We start from the raw sequence: 22,444 nt of genomic DNA, 5'->3' as shown, positions 1-22,444 counted from the left end.
CAAACTGGCTCACAATGGATCTAATAAGAAACAATCCAACAATTTCTACAAAACTAGCTTTTTTGAAGAATCTTCTCTCAGGCCTATTAGAACAGTGCTGGTATGAAAGTAACCTAATTTTTTTATTGGTGCTGTCTGTTTCAGGGTCTCTTACTAACTTTCGTTCTGGTACTCCTACTGGATTATATAGGTTTACTTTGTGCTTGCTTTGGCATTCAGAGACTCTTGCCCCTGGAAAAGAGAGATGCAGGAGACTCCTATGCTACTGACAGCTGCTTTGACAGAAGTACAATTTTTCCCTTGGTGTAGTGGTAGACCTCTGACGTGGCGAGCTGGGTTCAATTTCCACATGCAGCCAGCTGGGTGACCTTGGGCTCGCCACAGCACTGCTAAGTATGAAGTATGATAAATAAAGCTGTTCTGACCGAGCAGTGATATCAGGGCTCTCTCAGCCTCACAGGTGTCTTTTGTGGGGAGAGGAAAGGGAAGGCGACTGTAAGCCGCTTTAAGATTCCTTCTGGGAGAGAAAAGCGGCATATAAGAACCAACTCTTCTGCTTCTCTTCCCTAAACCTCCATATTCTGGGCCCCTTTCGCAGACTCTACCTCCAACTGTACATTCACGATATACGTGTTAATGATTAATGGCAGACACTTTCCCAGTTGTGAAAAGAAGTACTTAAAAGAGACTGGCACATTCAGGACTTCGTGGCCAATGCAATGCGCGGCCTTTCAGGCCCTTGGTTCTCTCTGATATTTCATGACGAGCACGTCATGCGGGGCCTGCAAAAGCCCTGCAGATCAAAGGGCGTCTCGCTGCTCGCTCCGGCCGGGGCCCAGGTTTCGTGGCCGCTTGGTGCCTGCCTGCGCCGGAATTCCTCGCCGACAGGAGCCGTTGGGGAACCAGCGACCTCTGGGCGGGGACTAAGCCTCTGCGGGAAGGCCCTCCGCGCCCTCTCCTGGCGCCACCGTTGCTCTTTTAAGGTCTCCCCCTGCCGCGCGCTGGCGTTGCCCGTTTAAGGCCTCCGCGGCTCCCGCCTGCCGGGGGAAGCGGCCGAGAGCGTGTGCTGCCGCGATCCCCGGCGCAGAGGAGCGCCATGGCGGAGAAACGCGTGTCGCGCTGGTACTTCGGGGGCCTGGCGTCGTGCGGGGCGGCCTGCTGCACCCACCCGCTGGACCTGCTCAAGGTGCGCCGCGGAGCCTTCTGGGAATGGCCCCATGGGGGGTGGGGGGGACGGACGGACGGCGCCTCGCTTTGCTGCTCGGCGCGCGCCTCAGCCGGCAAGTTTTCGCCGCGGTCCCTTTGCGGCAGGTGCTCGACGGGAACTGCCCTGAGCAAAGATGCCTGAGCATATTGTGCAGGTTGCTTCCATGGATCACGAGGCGCACGAGAGAACCGGAGAGGCGTTGCTAGATCACGCTGGAGGTAGAAATCCCACCGCCTTGGGGTGGCCGTTCCCTGCCGCTGCCCTGTTGGCGGGTCTGCTTCTCCGGGGGGGGGGAGGGGGCTGTCAAGTGCCCCCGGGAGAGCTCTGCTTCAGGCAAGCGCACAGAAGCCCCCGTTGCCTAGGCAGGAGGGATGTGGGCAGCGGCTGGCATGGGCCTCCTGGTGGCACCCCCTGGTGTCTCGTTTCTTAGGAACAGGCAGCGGCTCCCAGGCGCTCCTCTCCAGCGCCAGGATGCCCGTAGTTATCACCACAAGGCAAAGCACCAGGCAAAGAAATTAGTTGAGAGGTCATTGCAAAACTAGTTTAACTTGTTCAGGCTGTTTCACTGATTTCAGGTACCATTTTCTTGGTCCAAGCTAGCCAAAGTTAGATTGCTCAAGTATAGACTCTGGTTTCACTAGTCTTATTTTCTAGGATTTATGTAGGTCTGTAGAAATAGAACCCAGACTCTCATGATGCTGTTTTTCTCCCCGGGTACAAGCATAAAACCAGTCACTTTTATTGCTCTGAAGGCGAAGAGCACAGAGAGTGGAAGTAGTCTGCTCAATTCAACTGGCTAAGCTTAGGAATTGATTCCCAATCCCTCGTATGCAGTTTTGATTAACAGACTGTTTTAGAAACAAGAAATAGATCATGATAAATGGTTTTCATGGTTTTTAAATGATCTCTCTTCCACTTTCCCCTAATTGATGCTGTTTTGAAGCCAAAGATTTTCAAAAACAGTTCTAAAACAGCCAAGAAAGTAACTGCCCAAGCATTCTCACATGTAAGGAAGAAAAATTTCCCTTGCAGCATTCACTTTGACTTAAGGAATTGCAAATAAAAGAAGTGGAGATTGAGCAGTTCACAGTAAGATGATAGCAACCATGCTCTGAAATGTACCTCCCCCAAAGGTTTGCCTGGCATCAAAGGAAAGGTGACAATGTTTTTATCTTCTCAAGCTTCCCAAAAGTCCCCATTATAGCAGATTCCTGCGTTTATCCGTCAGGATTTAAAGACAATTTCATGTTTTCCTGCTTTAGAATATTAGAAAGCTTTAATTTTATGTTTTAGTTATATATTTTATCTTGTGATTTCTGCTTTTTTATGTTTTATGATTTGCCATTTCAGTGGCAGTAACTCCCTGAGCACCAGCACTAGAAAAAGCAATAAGAGAGATTTGTACCCTGTTTATAACCCTTCCAGGTACATCAGGTTGGACGCTGTGTGAAATCAGCTGCCGGGCTAGATAGATAGTTGGCCTGATTCAGCAAGATTGCTTGTATGTTATTGTAGCTGTTGATAGGTACAGTGCCCAACTATTGAAGAGTGCCGAAGGCAGAGAATTCTGTGATGCTCCAAGTTTCTGTTCTAAGCCTTTCAGCTTCCCTTTCTATCTACTTTTTTTTTTACTTTCAAGCCCCAGCAATCAGTGCTAGAATTTGGCCTTGCTTATAATGGCTACCATATCACTAGCTTTGGCACTAGCTGGTTAAAGTTGAGCAACAGAGAGTGTACTTGGTAGCTTAGAACTGCAGAGGGTGAGAGTGAATAAACCAGAAAACCAGCTTGCATAGAACAACAACATACTGTTATCTGAAGTTTCCAGGTCCTGATAATGATGAATTATAATACAAAGCCTGTATTCCAGTCCCCCCTCCCTTCTATCCTAAGACACTAGGCATGTTTAGCCTAGTCCTTTGTGGGTGAAATTCCTTCCTTGTACAATGTTCTGGCACATTAATGCTAGCATGAATCTGCTAACTCTGTAGATTTCAGCCTCTGTCATTGTTCCCTCTGCATCCTTGGTCCTGCCAGTTGCCTGATGAGCAGTTCTTGTCTCAGCCTCTACAATGGAGTTTTGAGCTGCATCTGGGAACACTGCCCATCCAAACTACACAGCTTTCACTTCATTGCCCACTCCTGACATGCAGTACCTCTGCACTCTTTACTAGTGTGTACTGTGCTTTCATCAGGGCTGATTTGGACCACTTGCTTGTGGGTCTGGACTTTGCCGTTTCCTCAATGAACCAAATTTGTAGGAGTCCCTGGCAGCACATTTAATTGTCTTGTATCAGTTATTCTCTTGGAGTCCTGCCCCTTGGGATCATTCCACACAATACAGGGCCTGTTCCTGTGGGCAAAAGGCTGGCATATGGATGTGTTTTGTATCTTTCTTTTTGTGTCCATTTCCAATCCCCTGCAAACTGCCTGATTTTCCACCTGTTATCCCGTTGCCATATTACAGGAGGAGGAAAGGCTAGCTGGCCAGAGGCCCTATAGAGGTTTAATGTTTATCAGCTTGTGGGCCTTACCCAGATTCCCCATGTTGTTGACTCATGATGAGAACAAGGAACTCCACAGTAAGGCCACGCAGTTTATGCATTTGATGATTGGGAACAACAGTAGGACGAGTTCACAATCAGAACTAGGGCACTGGGGTAAAGAATGCAGATCTTTTTGGGCTCGCTGTGATTTTGTTGAAGGGGGAAATAGTATTGGGGATACAGAGTATGGGTGAAAGTGGGATTGGGTAAGTGTTTGGAAATCAGGGATTTTTGGAAAGTTCTGCTAATTTATCTCGTTATTTCAAAGGACAAAGGAGTTTATTGAATAAGGCAGCCTGGAATAGGGAGGTAGGGGCTAAATTGTGTTCCAGCTTTGTGGAAGAAAACAAAATGTTCATGTTGTAAATTCTTATACAAAAGAGTTCTCTTGCATTGCATGAAGAAGCAAGGGAAGATGAATAAGTATTACATGTTCTAGAGATTTTTATGCCTTAATGCTAGCAGAATCTCTTCAGTCATTCAAAGCATTTATTAAGCCTGTCCCTGCCTTGGGAGTGGGGAGAAACTACAGTGGATTCCTGCAGTCTTGCAGATGTATGGGGTTGTAACTTTACAGGTAGGCTGCAACAGGCATACAAGTGCTACAGTGGTTGAATAACCCCACTCCAGGCACCCTAGGGTGTCCTACAGAGTTTGGAAAACTCAACAAATTATAGCCTGACTCATTTACTATCTGCTGTTCCTGCCTAGGTCCATCTGCAAACCCAGCAGGAAGTGAAGCTGCGCATGACAGGGATGGCACTACATGTGATTCGCTGTGATGGCTTTCTAGCACTCTACAATGGGCTTAGTGCCTCCCTCTGCCGACAGGTGAATGCTGGGCCACTGCAAAGATTGCTTACAATAACTCGTTATCACCTGAATGATCCTGTTGTAGGGCCTTCACATGCTAGCTGCTTGGTTCCATCATCATTACTTATAACAGTTCTGCAGCTCCTCCCAGCATCTTCCAAGCAAATTAAGCACTGAAATTCTACTCAGCGTCATGATCTATGAACTCTGTAGTTCTGCACTCTCATAATTGGTCATGGTTGTGCCATAACTGCAGAATGCGGCATTGATAATAAAATGTAAGACCACAGGGGCCCAATAACCACTGTCATTTGGGGGCATCAAGGTTCTAAGACCAGTTTACTAGGCTGTAACATCTCTGTTCAGAAGCTTTGAGGTAGACAGCCTCTGTGGAGGACAAACTGGGAGCAGCAACAGTCTGCTGAATTGCTTCCACCTTTATTCTTAATATATTCTGTTTGTATAACTGCTTCTGACAGTCACAGTGGCTTTTCCTTTTTTTGCACCAGCAGCTCTGCTGCTGTCTCTCCCATAATTGTGCATGAGCATCCATGCAAGAAAAAAAGTTGAAGGCTCACAACAGGATTATGCAGTTTCCGCAGCTACAGTCAAGCATTCTTGAATATAATTCATGTTGCAAAAGTTGGGCTGTGGGGAGGCGGCTTCATTTGGACCCATACCTCTTGCATGTAGTAGGTGATGCCAGTTCACTGTTGAACGGTTACCTGTTGTTCATGCTGTGATTGATGAGAGCATGACTGTCCTGAGCTCAAGAACACAAGGGCAGTGGCCACACCTGGGCAGAGGGCAGAGTTACAAGGCTGGCATTATGGCTGTGTTATGATTGTGATGAGCAATTGCCATGTGCTGAACAGGGCCAGGGGGTGAGAGGCTGCTGTCATCCTCCTGTGACTCTTTCTGCTTCCTCAGATGACGTACTCCCTCACCCGCTTTGCCATCTATGAGACTGTGAGGGACCGCATGACCCAGGGTGCCCAGGGGCCAATGCCCTTCTACCAGAAGGTGTTGCTAGGTGCATTAGGAGGTGAGCTGGAATTTGGCAAGCACAGTGGATGGGCAGCTCAGGCAGGTTACGCAGTCCTCTTTCACCTGCTGTTTTCTGGTTGCAGGTTTCACTGGTGGGTTCGTGGGGACCCCAGCTGACATGGTAAATGTCAGGTCAGTGTTCCCTTCCTTTTTCCATAACAATGCAGATCTTTCCCCTATTTCAGTTCTCTCTAATCTGTATTTCTTTGCAAGAAATACAGTAGTTGGAGGGGAGGGATATTGGTAATAATTCCCTACTAAAATCCAACGAGATGGGTAAATATCAACATCTCTTGCTCTTTCTGTGTTGTTAAGCAACCCTGTAATATATTCTGGAGCCAATATGGGGTGGCTTTTATCTTTATCCAATCCCCTGCATTTACTCTTTTCCAGGATGCAGAATGATATGAAGCTGCCGGTACATTTGAGGCGCAAGTGAGTGCCAAGCTTGCAATGAATGGGGTTCAGGTCTGGAGAGACAGATGAAGGGGGAATCCTTCCAAGAGGGCTATATTGAAACTGTACGGCCTCAGAGCGGAAACATCATTCCTGTTTTTTGAAGCTTAGTACCTGAGTAAGAGTCGTAGGGTGGCCAAACCCCAGAGCTATTGGTTGTGTAAGTCAGAGCCATAAAAGTGAAAAATTGTAACTGAAGCCTATAGTATGGATGCAGTGTGATGAATCAGAGCAAAGTTTGCACCAATATAGGTTCAGGTTGCTGACGGTCTCTTTCTGTTTCTCAGTTACTCACATGCGCTGAACGGGTTATATCGTGTGTTTCATGAAGGTAAGAACTTGGTTAATGCATGATTGGGTTATAGCTGAAGTTTTGGGGGGCTTCTAAGGAGCAGTCTCCTTGACTGTGGTTTAAGAATCCCTTAAAACAGTGGTCCCCAACCTTTTTCAGGCTGGGGACTGGCAGCAGCAGGGAGGGCGATTGTCCGGCCGCGCATGACGCATTGCGCATGCGCGGCCCTGCTTCCCTCTCCCCCCCCCCACAGTAAGAAGCTTGCCGGGCCGCAAGCTTGCAGCCTGGGAAGTTTCTTACTGCGGGGGGTGGGGGTGGGGAGAGGGAGCCGCGGCCCAGTACCTTAAAATATTTGCCTCTTGTGCACAGGCGTTGGGAGGTACTAGGTTTGGTGGCTAGTTCTGGGCTACATTAAGTAGGTAGCAACGTGAGTGTCAGCAGGAATGGACAGGTCTCTGGCAGGTTCCTTGAAAGTGTAGGTTGGTTTGGGAGCAGACGCACAAGAATAATGGGAAAAGGCCTTCCTGAATGATCTACATTGTGATAAGTAGCACAAGCTGCTTGTGCATGTGATCTAGGACTGGCTGCCTAAGACTTTGGTGGGGCAGGGATGAGTAAATGGCCTGGAGGAGTGAAGGAATCTACAAATCTGGCATTGCTCCTGGTGGAATTAAAAGTGTAAAAGATAGAACCACATCCTTGGATTATAGATCCTAGGAGAGAAAGAGCATGCATAGTTTGAAAAAAGAGAGAAAAAGAGTTATTGGCCCATATCAAAAAGGTGAGGAACCTAATGCTTAGTATTAAAATTAGTATTAAAATGAGTAATGATAACTTCCTACTTCCTGGTGATGCTTTGGGAAGTCTGGCAAGACAGAGCAAAGAATAAGGAGTCCATAAGACGCGCAGCTCCATTTGCTGCAGGTGCAACATGACTTACTACCAGGAAGTGCACATGCACATCCATGTTGTCGACACCAGTTGCCAATCTCACTTGTGCAGACTCCAATTCTGAGCAACGAAAACTACTGGGTATGAGGTTGGGCAACAGTGGGGTCAGTCAATCATTAATTGTATCTGACTTTGAACCCCCACCCCTTGAAATGTTTGTGGTCAAGAGAAAGCTTAAGAAATGCAAATGGTAGAGTTTCTGAAGAATATTCCTTTCTTGTTACTGTTAATTGAAGGTTAGCTGTCATCTCAACCACAATCTTTTCTAAGTAACTCTAAAACTGCACGTCTTCCACAGATTTCGAATAAAAGATTTTGTCTCCACTAGTGCTTTAATTTCTGCTAGCAGAGTGTGTGTGTGTTTTTTTTTAAACTCTTTAAACAGCTAATACTCTTTTTGACTGAGGCATAAGTCTGATCATTATCATGCTCTGTCAGGGTTTCCAATTTTCCAACTGTCGCTAGATTATGAACCTTTCAGTCCCATTAAAACCAATTTGTGATTAGAATCCAGTCAAGTTATTTATTCACCCACTGATCCCTTTTAACTTTGCAGAGGGTATAACGAAATTGTTCTCTGGAGCAACAATGGCATCCAGTCGAGGAGCCCTGGTTACTGTTGGACAGGTAGGAATTCAGCAGAGATTTGTAGCTGCCTGAGTATGCACATCTATATAGAATTGCATTGAACTTGGCACATCCCCATGATGTGCACCTAGATCCCACTACCTGCCACTTTTTCAGCATATGCATGCAAGTGACTGACTCAGACCATTTCTGCATTAGGAGACATACATTGTTTTAGCCTTGCTTTGGATTTCCTTTGGATGCTGCGACTCAACTCTAGCTTTCCTACCCTTTTTCCCAAGCTGAAATGCACAGTATGCTTTCTGCACTGAATGGAGGCAGCCTCCCATCATGCTTTGCTCCCTTCCACTTCCTCCCCCCCCCCCATGGTGCCTCCTTGCACTTTGTTTTTGTTGCATCCCTTAATCCAGTGGTCCCCAACCTTTCTGAGGTTGGGGACCGGCAGGGCATTGGGGCGCGGCCCGCGGCCCATGCGGGCCACGCCCACGCATCGGGCCGCGCGCCGCGCCCGCGCATCGGGCCGCGCCCACATGGGCGCGGCCGGCCCTGATTCCCTCTCCCCGCCCTCCCGCAGTAAGAAGCTTCCCGGGCCGCAAGCTTGCGCCTGGGAAGTTTTTTACTGCGGGGGGGGGCGGGGAGAGGGAGCCGCGGCCCGGCGCCATGGCCTTAGCGGCCCGGCACCGGGCCGCGGCCCGCAGGTTAGGGACCACTGCCTTAATCCTTCCATTCTGTACCCTTCATTACCTCCCCCCAAAAATGTCCTGAGTGTAGTTTTTAAAACCCTGAGTTTATAATGTTGTTATAACATTATAACACTGCTGTGTAAGATTGCAAGACTGCTTTTTATGTAAAAACTTAGAAACAGTGTTGTAAAGCAATCACCCCCCTCTTTTTAAAAAAACCAAACAGATTTTTGGGAATGGGAGGGAGGGCATTCTCAAACAACTCAAAATGGTGGATGTGGGGGAAAACCCAATTGCATACATGGCCACCTTGGACAGCCCCAAATTAGAATTCTGGTTTTGTGGGGATTCCTTATGGGGCAGGTGAAGGGGCAATTCGAGACTGTACCTGAAGAAGCAAACTTTAGTGTGGAAATTGCCTTTAAAAATGCAACTGCAAACAATATTGCTAGTGTGATTTTTTTTCCTCTTGCATACAAATGTGGGTTCCAAACCCACAGTTTAAACCAGGTTTGGGGATGACAAAGTGTGGAAACTGTGTTCTAACCCAAGGAAACATAAGGAAGAAAAGAGTTATCCCTCTGTGAACTGTGGAGGGTAAGATGTAGAATCTAGGCATAATTTCCTGCAGGCCATCTGTCCAGAGCCACTATTGGCATTAGGGAGCTAGAGGCATTTGCTTTTGGACAATAGTGTGCAGAAGGCAGCATGAATTATTATGGAGACATAATCTGCAGGCAGCACTCGTGAACAGAGCAAGATAGAACACTGTAGGCATTCTGTGTCAGACCATTTCAGAAGTGTGTGGGGGAATCATGTTAATTTTTCACTAGGAAGGTCAATGTTTTAAGGCTTGTTTTTGTTTCTCAAAGTCACTTAGACAATGCCCAACAGACTGAACATTGCACTCTTCCATGTAGCAGAGATAAGTTGAGAAGGGGGTGTTAGGCATTATGGCTGAACATAGGTGATCACTTTGTTGGAACAGAGGTCTACATTATCATGTCACACCTCCCTAGAAGTGCAAAGACCAGCTATGGAGTATAGATTGCAAACCTGTCATGAAACCTATAGTAGGTTGACTGAAGCCTCAGTAAGGAGATCAGGCCAGTAACTTACTTATCTCACTAGAAGCTCAGTAGGACTATCCTAGACTGTCTCAAGGAGACTGAGGATTAGTTGCATTTCTGTAGCCTGTCCTTCACAGTGCTGAGGCAAATCTCACAACTTGTTTACTTCCCTACAGCTTGCCTGCTATGATCAAGCCAAACAGCTGGTTCTTGCCTCCAATTTGCTCTCTGACAATATTTTCACCCACTTTCTGGCTAGCTTTATTGCTGTAAGTATATATATGACTGGAAGCAAAACTAGGGAAGGGTATGTGTGTGTTGGAGTCCACTATCCACATCTGAAAGAAATTCCTTGTACTTGAATTGTGAGCTCATCAGAGAAAGATCATGGGGGCAACATGAGAAATAACAAGTTGAACAAACCATGGGTTTGAAAGAGTTTGAAAGAGGCTGTGGTACGTCCACTGTTGAAAAAAACATCTCTAAACCCACAAGAGCCTAACAACTACAGGCCCGTCTCGCACTTAGCGTTTCTGGGCAAGATGATAGAAAGGGCAGTCGTAAACCAACTGACAGATTACTTGGAAGAAGCTTCGGTCCTAGACCCATCCCAGTCAGGCTTCCAGCCTGGCCATGGGGTAGACAACGCTAGTCGCCCTGATGGACGACCTCCGTCGCCAGTTGGATTGAGGCGGGTCGGCACTGCTGATATTACTAGACCTCTCAGCAGCGTTCGACACAGTCGATCACGAGCTTCTAGCTTGCCGCCTCATCGATGCTGGAATACAAGGGACAGCCCTTCAATGGCTGATCTCCTTCCTCCAGGATCGTGGACAGAGGGTTGCAATAGGAGAGAAAACATCAGACCGCCGGCAACTTACTTGTGGAGTCCCACAAGGAACGGTCCTCTCTCCTATCCTATTCAACATCTTCATGCGCCCTCTCACACAACTGGTATGGAGGTTTGGGCCGGGTTGCCATCAATATGCAGATGACACCCAGCTGTTCCTCCTGTTGGATGGCCGCCCTGACTCACCCCCAGAAGCATTAGCCAGCTGCCTGGAAGCAGTGACGAGATGGCTCAAGCAGAGTCGTCTGAAGCTCAATCCTTCAAAGCAGAGTCGTCTGAAGCTCAATCCTCCTGTGGCTAGGTAGGAAGGGCCCATGCAAGGAAGCGTGCCTGCCTACACTGGATGGCGTGCAGCTCTCTACGGCTCACTCCGCCAGGAACCTATGCGTGATTCTGGACGCCTCCCTCACAATGGAGGCCCAGATCACAAAGGTAGCGCGGCTGGCATTCTACCATCTCCGCCAAGCCAAACTACTAGCGCCCTACCTGGCCCCGGAACACCTAGCCACAGTGATCCATGCGACGGTCACCTCTAGACTGGACTTTTGTAACTCGCTCTACGCAGGCCTGCCCTTAGCCCTGACCCGGAAACTACAACTAGTTCAAAATGCAGCAGCCAGGATCCTCACGGCAACACCGTGGAGGTCCCATATCCGGCCTATTCTCCATCAGCTGCAATGGTTACCAGTTGAATTCCGGATCAGACTAAAGGTTCTGGTAATTACCTTCAAGGCCATACACGGTCAGGGCCCAGTGTATCTGAGGGACCGCCTCCCCGCCTATGCCCCCAAAAGAGCTCTATGCTCTACTGCCTCCAATCAGTTAAGGATCCCTGGCCCTAAAAAAGTCCGTCTGGTCTTGACCAGGGCCAGAGCATTCTCTGTTCTGGCCCCTACCTGGTGGAACGAGCTCCCAGAGGAGATCAGGGCCCTGACGGAGCTTAAATAGTTCTGCAGGGCCTGCAAAAAGGAGCTCCTCCACCAGGCATTTGGCCGAGACCAGACATAATCTACAGCGACCAAGGGCCCCTGCTCCCCCCCCACCCCCCCTCAGAATTCAATCAATAAGCCACCCCCCTCAGAATCCCATCAACAAGCCCTGGACCTGTTTGTATTACGATTGTTTACTGTTATACTGTGTTGTGTTTGGTTGCAATTGTTGGTTATCGATGTACATGTTCTACAGACTGTTTTATGTATGTGTTATAATGTGAACCGCCCTGAGCCTCCGGGGAGGGCGGTATAGAAGTATGATAAATAATAAATAAATAAATGTGTGGCCACTGACAAGAATTTGATTATTCTGTTTCTGCTTTCAGCTTGGATTGCAAAGTTGTGATTGGCAGTTTACTATACCTAGGTGGGGGGGGGGGCTGTAAATTTAGTAATATCAAAACAAGCAAAGAACATGCAATAAAATGGCATAAATCTACATGGTGTCTTTGTGTATATTAAGTGCTGTAAAGTTGCTTCCAGCATATGACAACCCTGGGAATTAATGACCTTAAAAACATCCTGTCATTGTAACCTACAATGCTATTCATAACACAGCCTTCTATCTAATAACAAGTCGTAAAAAGGCTGTTAAAAGCTTGGGTGAAGATAATGTTTTGGCCTGGCCCTTTGAGGACAATAAAGTGGTTGCCAGCAAGCCCCATGGGGGAGGGTGTTGAAGCACCACTGCTGCAAAAGCCCTGTCTCTAAGCACCACCCATCTTGCTTCAGTCTGCAGGGTCATGGAGAACAAAGCCTGGGATCTTAACTGGCAGGGAGGACAGTACCAGAGGAGCAAGTCTTGTCCTGTTATTTAGCATCAGTTTCATCCCAGCTGCATGTTTGTTGCTATAGAGGGGAGCAGCAAGGTTTGATAAAATACAGCAAGGATGAGGGAGAGATGGAACTAGCCACTGACACAGCAGCAAATAAAGAGTCAAAGGGCTTTTCAGGAGGAAAAAGCATTTGTGAAAGAGGCTGAAGGAAGATGGATGGATTGAGACACGTTGAACCAAATCTAGGTTCATCTGTATACGTTCTTTTAATGTGAATCAAACAAGAAATTCCTATGGATTCTTCCCACATGCTGGCCTCTCTGGGTGAATACAAATGAATTTTAGTCGTGTGCTAACTTTAAGAAATGGTTTGAAAATCTCACCACTTTGTATTATCCAGCTGTAGAAAATTACCACTCAGTGAATGGTCTTGCGTATCTATCCTACTAGCTGGAACTCTCTACAACCAGATTCTCTTTTTCCCTCTGTAACACAGGGTGGGTGTGCCACATTCCTGTGTCAGCCATTGGATGTGCTAAAGACCCGGCTTATGAATTCCCAGGGGGAGTACCGGGTGAGTGACTGGATCTCTAGCTACTCGATTCCATCCCCATCCCCATATATGCTCAAGGACCTTGTATTGGCATTTCTTGCTCCCTCTTGGCACAATTCCCCCTGACTTCTGGGCTTTACCCTAGAACTGCAAAGTGCATGATGATCAAGTTTGAGCTCTGCCAGCAAAGCTGAACAGGTACTGACTTCACATTTTATTCCAGGGCGTTATGCACTGTGCAGTGGAGACTGCCAAGGTTGGACCATTGGCCTTTTATAAGGTAATATAGATGGGATGGGAGCAGAAATGGACAATCATGGTAAGTAGACAGGCCTAGAGTACAGATGTCTGTATTCCAGCCTTGGTCTAACTTTTGATGCCTCCCAGGTTCCTGTTGCATCAAACCTCATTGGCTAGGTTAGACTGCTTCCCTCCATCCAGCCAAATTAGATGGGAGGGGGCATTATGGCCCACCCCCTTACTGCTTTTCCTTTCTGGCTCCAGTGCTGCAGCAACATACCATGCTACTTAGCCTATAGGTGGTGGGCACATCTGAAGATAATTGTTCCGAATCTTGGTACATGACAGCTCATTCCCAGGCCAGACACAGGGGATTAAATGTTTCAGAAGTTGACATTGTCCTTGGCTTTGAGATCCTGTACATTGTCCAACTTCGTAGTCCCACCTACTCTTCTCAGTTCAGTGCTTCTCAGAGTACATATGAGCTCTGTCTCCAAAACTGAGGGAAACTGACCTTATCCATCTCTTGTTCTAGGGCCTTGTTCCTGCTGGAGTCCGCTTGGTCCCACACACTGTGCTCACCTTCATCTTTTTGGAGCAGCTGCGAAAATACTTTGGGATTGTAGTGTTGGCCTAAGGAGGCCTGTCTAACTGGAGACACGAAAGGAAGGAAATGGGCCTGAAAATTGGGACCCTGCCATGCTCAGGCATCGTACATAGGCTCTTGTCAAAACGCAGCAGTCTTACAATGCCCTTCTTAGTGCCATAGCCAATAGCTGTCCTTTCCTAGAATGACCCTTTCTTAGTGCCTGACAGTCATGTTGGCTAATTCAGTATTGTTTGGTGGTTAATGCTATAAGCCAGCCAGAATTCCCTCACTCAACGCCCCGGGTCAGTGAGTAGGCTATCCACACATTCCCATTTTTCATGCCCACCAATCTACTGATGACACTGTCTACATCCTGCCAGCACTTCAGTGCTGCTTTTAGTGCTATACCCTTTCTGATCCCACAGTATTCTTACTTAATGCTCAGCAATACCACAAGGCCTCTTGTTTAGCAGCCAGCATTCTAAGAACTGCATCTGCTTCACTTCCGATCAACATGTTTTGTCAGCTGTGCCCTGCAGTGTCATAGTACTCCTTTTCACTGTCAAGGACCGTAAATTACCATGCCCACAATGCCATCTCCTTTTGTGACCCTCTTCTGATTTTGCTGCCATCCTGCTATTGCAGTTATTGCAGTAACTTCCTTCCCAGTCATCCCATCATGGTGGGCGTGAATAAAGCGACTATGTAGCGTCTTAAGATGGTCATTTCTGTGGCCCTTTAAATGTTTACAGCAGTGAACAGCTATCTCCTTGTGAAAGTGGCTGCTAAGACCTCATAATAGCAATATGCTAAATTGAGCAAAGGTCTCTTTTTCTCCCTTCTTGCCCTTCGGTTTAAGTGTTTTTTGAAAGACATAATTTCTCTCACTGTTTCCAACCTGCTCCCTTGTTCCTACCTCAGTCTCCCTTCATGGCTACAGTCTCAGGAGCAGGTGGCACCATGTATTTATCACCAGTATCTGGAAGAAATCTCCTGCAAGCACTACACACAGACCAATCCCCAGAGAAGTTTAGCATCCCTTGCCTTCATTTTGCCTCTTGCTTCAGCACTCAAGCCCTGATCAGCCAAAGCTTTCTGAAACCAAAGTACTGATGTGAAGAAAATGTCCACTTAGTTGGCCTGCAGGTAGTGGAGACAACTTCTCACCCTGCTCCTGCATGCCAATCAAGTAGGTAACTAGCCCACTCCAACCTGAGGGAAGGAGAGCAGAAAGGGGAAAAGATACCCCCGAGTGGCCACAGTCTCACAGTCACACTTTGCCTCACCTAGGGATAATGTTGTCTGTATAGTCAGGGGAATGGGCAAAGACTGGACGTTGGGGGCCTCTCTATTTACTACTGTTATTTAGGACGAGTGTCAGAGTAAGGCCCCCAGTTATCTCCAGGCCTCCTCTTTCCCACACTGCCTGTCAAACCTCTGCTGTGGCAGTTCGCCTAGCCCAGGGGTAGTCAAACTGCGGCCCTCCAGATGTCCATGGACTACAATTTCCTGGGAATTGTAGTCCATGGACATCTGGAGGGCCGCAGTTGGACTACCCCTGGCCTAGCCTTTTCTGGTAGCACTGAAGGAAGCCAGAAGGCTAGAGAGCTGCTTCAGATTGCCTTTGTTGTAGCATTTTTCAAAAAGATGTCTCTGGTTGTGGCCCACCCCCTGCCTTGTTTAATTAAATACATTTTGTCTGTTTTGTTGTGTTCCGTCTCACTGCTGGCTCATATTACCCATCTGCCCACCCACCAGCAAGTGGCTGGACAGTCCCTGATGTGTGACTAGTCATTCCAGAGGGTGGTGGCCCAGGGGGGTGAAGAACCAGAGTAAGTGATCAGCACTTTTGTAATGATGTTAATAAAGACATTGTACAAAAGAAGTGTGGCTAATTTCTGGGGCTTTAATCGCTGGTTTCTGGAGCTTCTGACAAATTCAGAGTTCTGGAGGATCAGAATGTTGCATTTCAGAATCCCACTTGCAAAGAAATCTCTCACAGACCTCATTCTGATGGTGAGTTTTGGGCGACATTTAAAAAAAAAAAACTCATTACCGTGGAAGTTTGCTTCTGGAATACATTTAGCAAAAGGTTGAATTTCAGTAGTTTGGAAATAATGTTGGAAGGCAGATCCTCAGCAGATTTAACCGAAAAGTTGTAGTAGAGTTGCTTGTTTTCGTAAGAGGATGGGCGAACAGGCTTGAGTCTGATACCCTTTGTTCTCTCCTCAGTCACATGGAACATGCAGCTTGCGTGACGTGTCTCCTTTCCCATTCATCAGGTAGAACATCCCGTCCAGGGTGAAGGGTCTTGTTTACCTTTTCTCTGGCGCTGCTAGTCCTAGTTTCATGTTTCTTCCACCTTCGTGTGGATGCGGGGAAGCTGCAGGGCTCTGTCGCTGTCGGCTCTGGCATAGCTGTGTGTGGAGAGGCCAGTGTCCTCAAGGCTGCATGGCAAATTCGTGGCAGAGGCGGCATTTCGAAATACAATGGGAGGAGGATTGTTTTCCCCCCCATCATAACTCACTCTCTTAGCCACTCCACAGGGCTTGTTCTCGACAAACTTCATGTAAAGCTGGGCTATGAATTTTGGTGGGTAGCCCCAGATGCAGCACAGGCCTGGCTGGCAGTTATTCATCCTGCAGGGATAAATTTGTGAGCATTGCTTGCTCCAAAGTCCCTCGCTGTGGAAAGGACACACATGCCTGGGTGCTGTTCAGCCACTGGTGCTGGCCTTAGGCCATGGTTTCCACTACCATTTGTCCCATGCCTGGGTGGCTGATTCTGAAGGTGAGTCTCATAATTGGGGCTGATTGGTCTGTTGAAGGCAGGCGAAAACTCCCTCCGTCAGAGTAAAGCTCGATGATGCCTGGCAACAGTGGTGCTCTGTCCTCCATGCTGCTTCTTGGGCAGGGTTCCCACATCCCCGGATAAGAGGGGCCTATTAATGATTGGGATGCACAGAGACCGGGAGGAGCTAAAAGGTAAACTCTGCTCCCCTTTCAGCCACCCTCTAATTAATCCACAAGCCTTAGCCTGGATTTCAGTGTCAGCAGAGGTTTAACAGGTGTTTTCAGGTTTGGGATTTAGCTGGCAATGGACCTCTTAAGTCTACAGATGTCATAAACTACATTGTCTGATGTGACATGCTCCGGCTTTTATTCTGCTTGATGCCTTTGTAGACTATTTTTCTTCTTTCTCCTCCACTTGACAGGCATTCAGTGCTGGGTTGCTGCATGATGTACAACACGAGAGGTGGCCTCAGGCATAGTTAGCGTTCAGCAGATGGAGCTCAAGCACTGACAGCTCCCTCTGTAGCCCCAATTAGCAACAGAAAAGAATATATGCAGTTTTGTTTTCTCCTTGAAGGGTGCTTTGTCTGCATTCTGATCAAGACAATGTGAATCCTACAACATTCTTCAAGGTGTGCATACTAATGTTAAAGTGTTGACTCTGTTTATAAATGTGTTTGCCAAGCTTGCCAAGAGGCGGGAATGAAGTGTGTAGGTATGGAACATCTTGGATACCCAGCACAGACACTTTGCAGGGAGATATGGTCTTTGAACTGATCCAGCAGCTGCATCTCTCTTTAAATATGTGTGCCAGGCTAGTAGAATGCTCCCTTGTGCCACCCCAGTTTTTTCCAGGATCCACACACCTTGCAGAGCAGCCAGGAGGGAATGCCACCCAAAGCAAGGTTGTAAGGCTATAAAATCTTAATTATAATTGCATAGTCCCTAATTATACCGGTGTCTGGGTTCTTACATTATTTATTTCCCACGTTTTACAAGCTCGGAACTTCCAGCAGGCATATTGGCAATTTTGTTAATGGTTTAGAATAAGCCACTGAATTAAACAAGATCTAGCTTTCAGATGTCATACAGAGAGAACTGACACCCTTCATTTGAGATGATATTTATTTAAATGTCTTTGGGAGAGATTTGTTAAATAAATGTTGTATTTCATTATTTAGTGTAGATCTAGTTGTTGTGCTTTGGGGTATTTTAGAGCTTTAGATTCTGCTTGCTTGGCTTTGAAATTGGTAGTTATCTTACTTTAATCTTGGATAAGATTATCTCTTCTTTGGAATAGGGCTTTTCTTAGAAAGGCTTTTTCATGGGGTAGATTTATGACTTTCACAGACCTTAGTTATCTTCCAAGCAGTAATTTTATTATGACATTGAGACACACATATGCATAACATCACACATTTAGACAATTTCATGGTTTTTAAAAATTATCTTATTTGCTAGGAAATCAAAGCAGATAATGAGTAAAATGTAGATATAGATATAATATACATCTCTGTTTGTGTAATGAGGATAGCTTGCTGAACTGTTCCAAAAGACTCCACAATGTTTCTTAGTTCAGAATTACAGTTGATATCAGAACCATGACAATTTTTCCTATAGGATAGGAAATTACTATCTTTTTATAAAGGCCACTTCTGGAAGTAACATCTTGCTTTGGGTCTTAAGGCCTGTAGGTTATAGTTTAATGCAAAGTACAATTATACATTCTGTTGATGATAGTTAATATATGTGCTGTGTCAGAAGAAAGAATGGGGCACAGTGGCTCTGTTTTGAAAGCCTTGGAGATCTTGGTGCCCCCCCAAAAAATGTTAATAGAAGCTGAGGTGTCAAAGGGTTAAAAAAAGGAATGATGACACATTATCATTCAGTTCCCCAAAGAGGTAAAAACCAGGGCCAGAGCAGGTATTGTCCCTTATAGCAGTGGTCCCCAACCTTTTTATCACCGGGGACCACTCAATGCTTGACAATTTTACTGAGACCCGGTGGGGGGGGTAGTTTACTCCTCTACTCTCAACTACTGCCCTAACGCTCTCTGATCGCTATGGTAATGTTTAAACATCCCTTCAAAATAAGATACAGACACGCCACAACAATGAACATAAGGAACATTTTATTTTCATGGAAATTTTAACTCATGACAATGACAAATCAATGGGATCCCTGAGCTTGTTTCTCTGTAATGAGATAGTCCCATCTGGGAGTGATGGGAGACAATGACACCCGAAGTGTGTTGTAAAGGGCCGGGGGGGGGGGGGGGAGAGAAGGCGTCCTTCAGGGCCCACCTCCAATTAGTCGAAGGACCACACGTGGTCCGCAGCCCACAGGTTGGGGATCGCTACTTTATAGCTCAGATACTTCCCAAATAGCTTTGATCAATGTTAATGTTTTCCACATACATTTCCACATACATTTGGTATGTACTTGTATCTGTGTTCATCTCATATTCACCTATCTGTTCTGATTTACTACTATACTTGCTACTTAATGTGTATGAAAAAGTGTAGGTTGTTTTACTTTTGCTTCATCTACAACCCACTAGTATATGTGAGGTTAGGAATAAATAGGATTAACTTGGTAAAATAAACAGGAGTTTCTTGGTCAGCTACGGAACCTGTTTTAATATGGATGCTTAGTAAAGAGAGGTCGGAAGCCTAGGTTCCAGAGAGTTTAGAAGGGGAAGAAATATTTGAGCAAGTTGAATAGGATTTTCAGCTCTGGGTTGGGACTTCTGTAACTCCTTCAACGCAGGCCTTCCCTTATCCCTGACCCTGAAATTACAGTTGGTACAAAATGCAGCTGCTCGGGTCCTTACAATGGAGAACCCACTTCAACCTGTTCTCAAGCAGCTGCACTGGTTGCCTATTGAGTTCTGGATCAAGGTGTTTGACATGTTTTATTCCCTGATGTAAGCTGCCCTGCAATGAGCCTCTTGTGGCGCAGAGCGGTAAGCGGCAGAAATGCTGTCTGAAGCTGTCTGTCCATGATGTTGGGAGTTCGATCCCAGCATGAGCCTTCGGGGAGGGCGGTATATAAATCTAAATAAATAAAATAAATAAAATAAAGGTTGACTCAGCCTTCCATCCTTCCGAGGTCTGTAAAATGAGTACCCAGCTTGCTGGGGGGTAAACGGTAATGACTGGGGAAGGCACTGGCAAGGCCACCCTGTATTGAGTCTCCCATGAAAATGCTGGAGGGCGTCACCCCAAGGGTCAGACATGATCTGGTGCTTGCACAGGGGATACCTTTACCTTTAAGCTGCCCTGAGATCATTTTTGGAGAGGGGCAACCTAAAAATCTCTGGATGCAATGGAAAAAGGGAGACTTAACATCAGATGGATTGATCCAATAAAGGAAGTCAGCTTGCAAGGCTGTACTTGTACATTTTGGAGGTTATTAATTCATAGAGTCATCATAAGTCAAAAGTGATTTAACTGCATGTAACCCATGCATTCAAAGCATGCGGGGTTTGGTCATAGGAATGAGCCCTTTACATAAGGCTGAGGGTTCTACAGGTCCCTGCCCTAGGTGAACCGAGCTGGCATGGGTCAGTGAAACTAAAAACAGTCTGGGAGCACCTTGTACTTCAACACCTGCTTCAAGGGGATATTGGGTTGTATGTCTTTATTTTTATGTTTCATTTTTATGTCACTCTGATGACTCAGGATGGGAGAAAATCAGGGTATAATTATATAAATGAATACTAACCATTCAAGTTTCAGTTCATATCAACGACACAGTCAAGTGGCAAGTTGTTCCTGGTCTCTGCCTCTACAGGGCTTTGTGGATGAGAGGGGTATAAAAAATTGCATGTTTAGAAGAAGGTTAGTACAAACTCTCTGAATTACTAATACTGAACAAAATGTGAGTTCAAAGGCACCTTTAAGACCAACAAAGTTTTATTTAAGGTGTAAGCTTTCGTTTGCATGCACAGTTCCTCAGACATTGTCTTAAAGGTGCCTTTGGACTCACATCTTGTTCTGCTACTTCAGACCAACATGGCTGCCCACCTGAAATTATTAATGTTGTGTGTGAATGTTTTTTTGGACCAGGGCACCACATGGATATCCAAGATCATGTAATGTATTTACCCTTACCAAAATGCTGTTGAGTGACATAATGGGTTTTGTTTTTGTTTTAAATAATGAGACGTTTTCAAAATGACTTACAAAATCTTAGAGTGGTGTGTGTGTTTTCTTAATATATCTTGTATTCCTGCCAACAACCAACATGGCTCCTGAAGCAGCCGGTAGCTTGTTGGGAAGGCTGAATGAAATCAGCATGCCACCCTTGCTCCAGAGGTCTCATTGGTCCTTGGTTAGCAGCCAAACACAGCAAATCACGTTCAGCTTTTGAATACTGCTGCTATGGAGAAGAGAATTGAAGAGTTCTGACTGGCCAGTTATTGCTAACTGGGTGGCAGCATCCGGCATGTGGCTCTGCATTGCAGAGCAGAAGCCGCAAGGAGTTTATCTGAGCAGGAATAGACTGGCACCTCAGCAGTATTGTAGTCTGGAGATAGGATGGAGATTTATAAAGTAAATGGGCAATAATTATTCTGTTCATCAGGCAACTAGAGTTCCTGTTTTTCCAATCAACCAGAATGGCTGTAAGCCCAGGATGATAACGGAAGGCACTTCTTCACACAACAAATAACTTGTGGAATTCATTATCACAAGTTGCACTGATGGCCACTAACTCTGATGGCCTTTTTAAGGATTAGACAGATTCATGAGGGAACAGATCAATCAGTGTTTGCTAACCCCAACAATCAAAACTGAGCTTTAATTTCGGGGATCATATATTCAAGGCTATGGACACGTCATAATAGATGGTTATCTTTCTCCTCCTTACAAGCCTCTCAGCCAATTGGCTGGCTGACCAAAGTTGGGAAAGGAGCAATTTAATGCAACAGTTGCAACCATCGTTTCTAAATGCTCAAGGGCTGAATGTTTAATGAGTTGTTCTAAAACCTTTCCAGGCATAGCTGTCAAGCTGACAGGTCAGTAGTTATCTTCTTATGGGAGATAGGAACAAAATTTGCCCATCTCCCATCTTCTGGCCCCTCATTTGTGTGAAGAAAATAGAAAAAAAAATTGGTGTTTGCCAGGAAAGTATATCTTTAATATTTATGAAACACTAATGCTTTGCGTCAAGCTTCTTCAGGGGAATATCATTTCAGATTCTCAATGGAATGTTGCTTTCCCTTCTGTAAGTATTATACTGAAACTTTGATCCAAGAATCCTCAAAAATAGTGGGTAGAGGCTCTGAAATTACACCAGCAAGTTCTCTTAGAACCCTCGGGTGCAGTTCATCTGGCCCTGATAATTTCATTAAAAAAAACCAGGTGTTTGTGTACCACCCCTGTTGTACCCTAGGCTGTAACTCCCTTCCTTGCTCATGTGTTCACTTTTTGCCAACTTGAGCAGCATTTCCCATGCAAGAGAAGATTGAGGGCCATTCCGCACGACTTTAATATAGCACTAGTCTTACATTTTGTTTTTGCCACTAAAACTAAGTTGTGCATGATGTGAGCAATCTGCAACACTAGTGCCAAAATCGCTTTGTTGTAGCGATTTCCGGGGAATCGGGAAAAGTGGATTCACCCTCAGAAAATTGCTACACTCTTGCCAACAACCTTGCAACACTTGCAAAAAAGACCTGTGTGTTCTCAATGTAGCGGTTGCAACAAAGTCCCTCCCCCTGGCTCTCTCCTCCGAACTTCCGGCGAAGCGATCGCCATTTTTTCCCCTAGGAGCGGGGAAAGCAACGAACCAGCAAGGCTTAATTCACCCAGTGAGGCTTCTCCGGCTACAGTCCCTCCACAGAAGTGCTTTAAAGCTCCCCTCAGTCCCCAAGCACTACACAGCCCCCTGTTCGCCAGTTCCCTTTAATTTCGGCCAAAAATTGCGCCAATGGGGGTGGGGGGTTTCCACTCGGGGGAGTGTGGTAACGATGAATCGCCAGCTCACAGCTCACA

The 22,444-nt window shown here is 46.2% G+C and overlaps 1 protein-coding gene across 2 annotated transcripts; it reads left to right on the top strand.

Moving 5' to 3' along the window:
• The first annotated feature begins 821 nt into the window (after positions 1-821).
• On the top strand, positions 822-15,538 carry SLC25A10 (solute carrier family 25 member 10). Of its 2 annotated transcripts, none has more exons than XM_077328083.1 (11): positions 822-1,186; positions 4,465-4,584; positions 5,497-5,611; positions 5,697-5,745; positions 6,007-6,048; positions 6,357-6,400; positions 7,869-7,939; positions 9,830-9,922; positions 12,768-12,845; positions 13,048-13,104; positions 13,600-15,538. In XM_077328083.1, the coding sequence occupies exons 1-11, from the start codon at positions 1,097-1,099 to the stop codon at positions 13,699-13,701; spliced, it is 861 nt and encodes a 286-aa protein (XP_077184198.1). In that variant the 5' UTR covers positions 822-1,096; the 3' UTR covers positions 13,702-15,538. The 2 variants fall into 2 exon arrangements, with proteins under 2 accessions (XP_077184198.1, XP_077184199.1); XM_077328084.1 differs by lacking the exon at positions 822-1,186 and adding an exon at positions 1,234-1,425.
• The last annotated feature ends 6,906 nt before the right edge of the window (positions 15,539-22,444 follow it).

The sequence above is a fragment of the Paroedura picta genome, chromosome 3 (assembly GCF_049243985.1).
Source record: "Paroedura picta isolate Pp20150507F chromosome 3, Ppicta_v3.0, whole genome shotgun sequence".
Lineage (NCBI taxonomy): Eukaryota > Metazoa > Chordata > Lepidosauria > Squamata > Gekkonidae > Paroedura > Paroedura picta.
Note: the sequence above shows the minus strand (reverse complement) of the source record. Positions and strands in the feature narration are given on the sequence as shown.

Coding starts and splice junctions, on each gene's coding strand:
- SLC25A10 (XM_077328083.1), top strand. CDS start 1,097: ATGGCGGAGAAACGCGTGTCGCGCTGGTACTTCGGGGGCCTGGCGTCG. Junction 1,187..4,464: donor ACCCGCTGGACCTGCTCAAG/GTGCGCCGCGGA, acceptor GTTCCTGCCTAG/GTCCATCTGCAAACCCAGCA. Junction 7,940..9,829: donor CCCTGGTTACTGTTGGACAG/GTAGGAATTCAG, acceptor ACTTCCCTACAG/CTTGCCTGCTATGATCAAGC.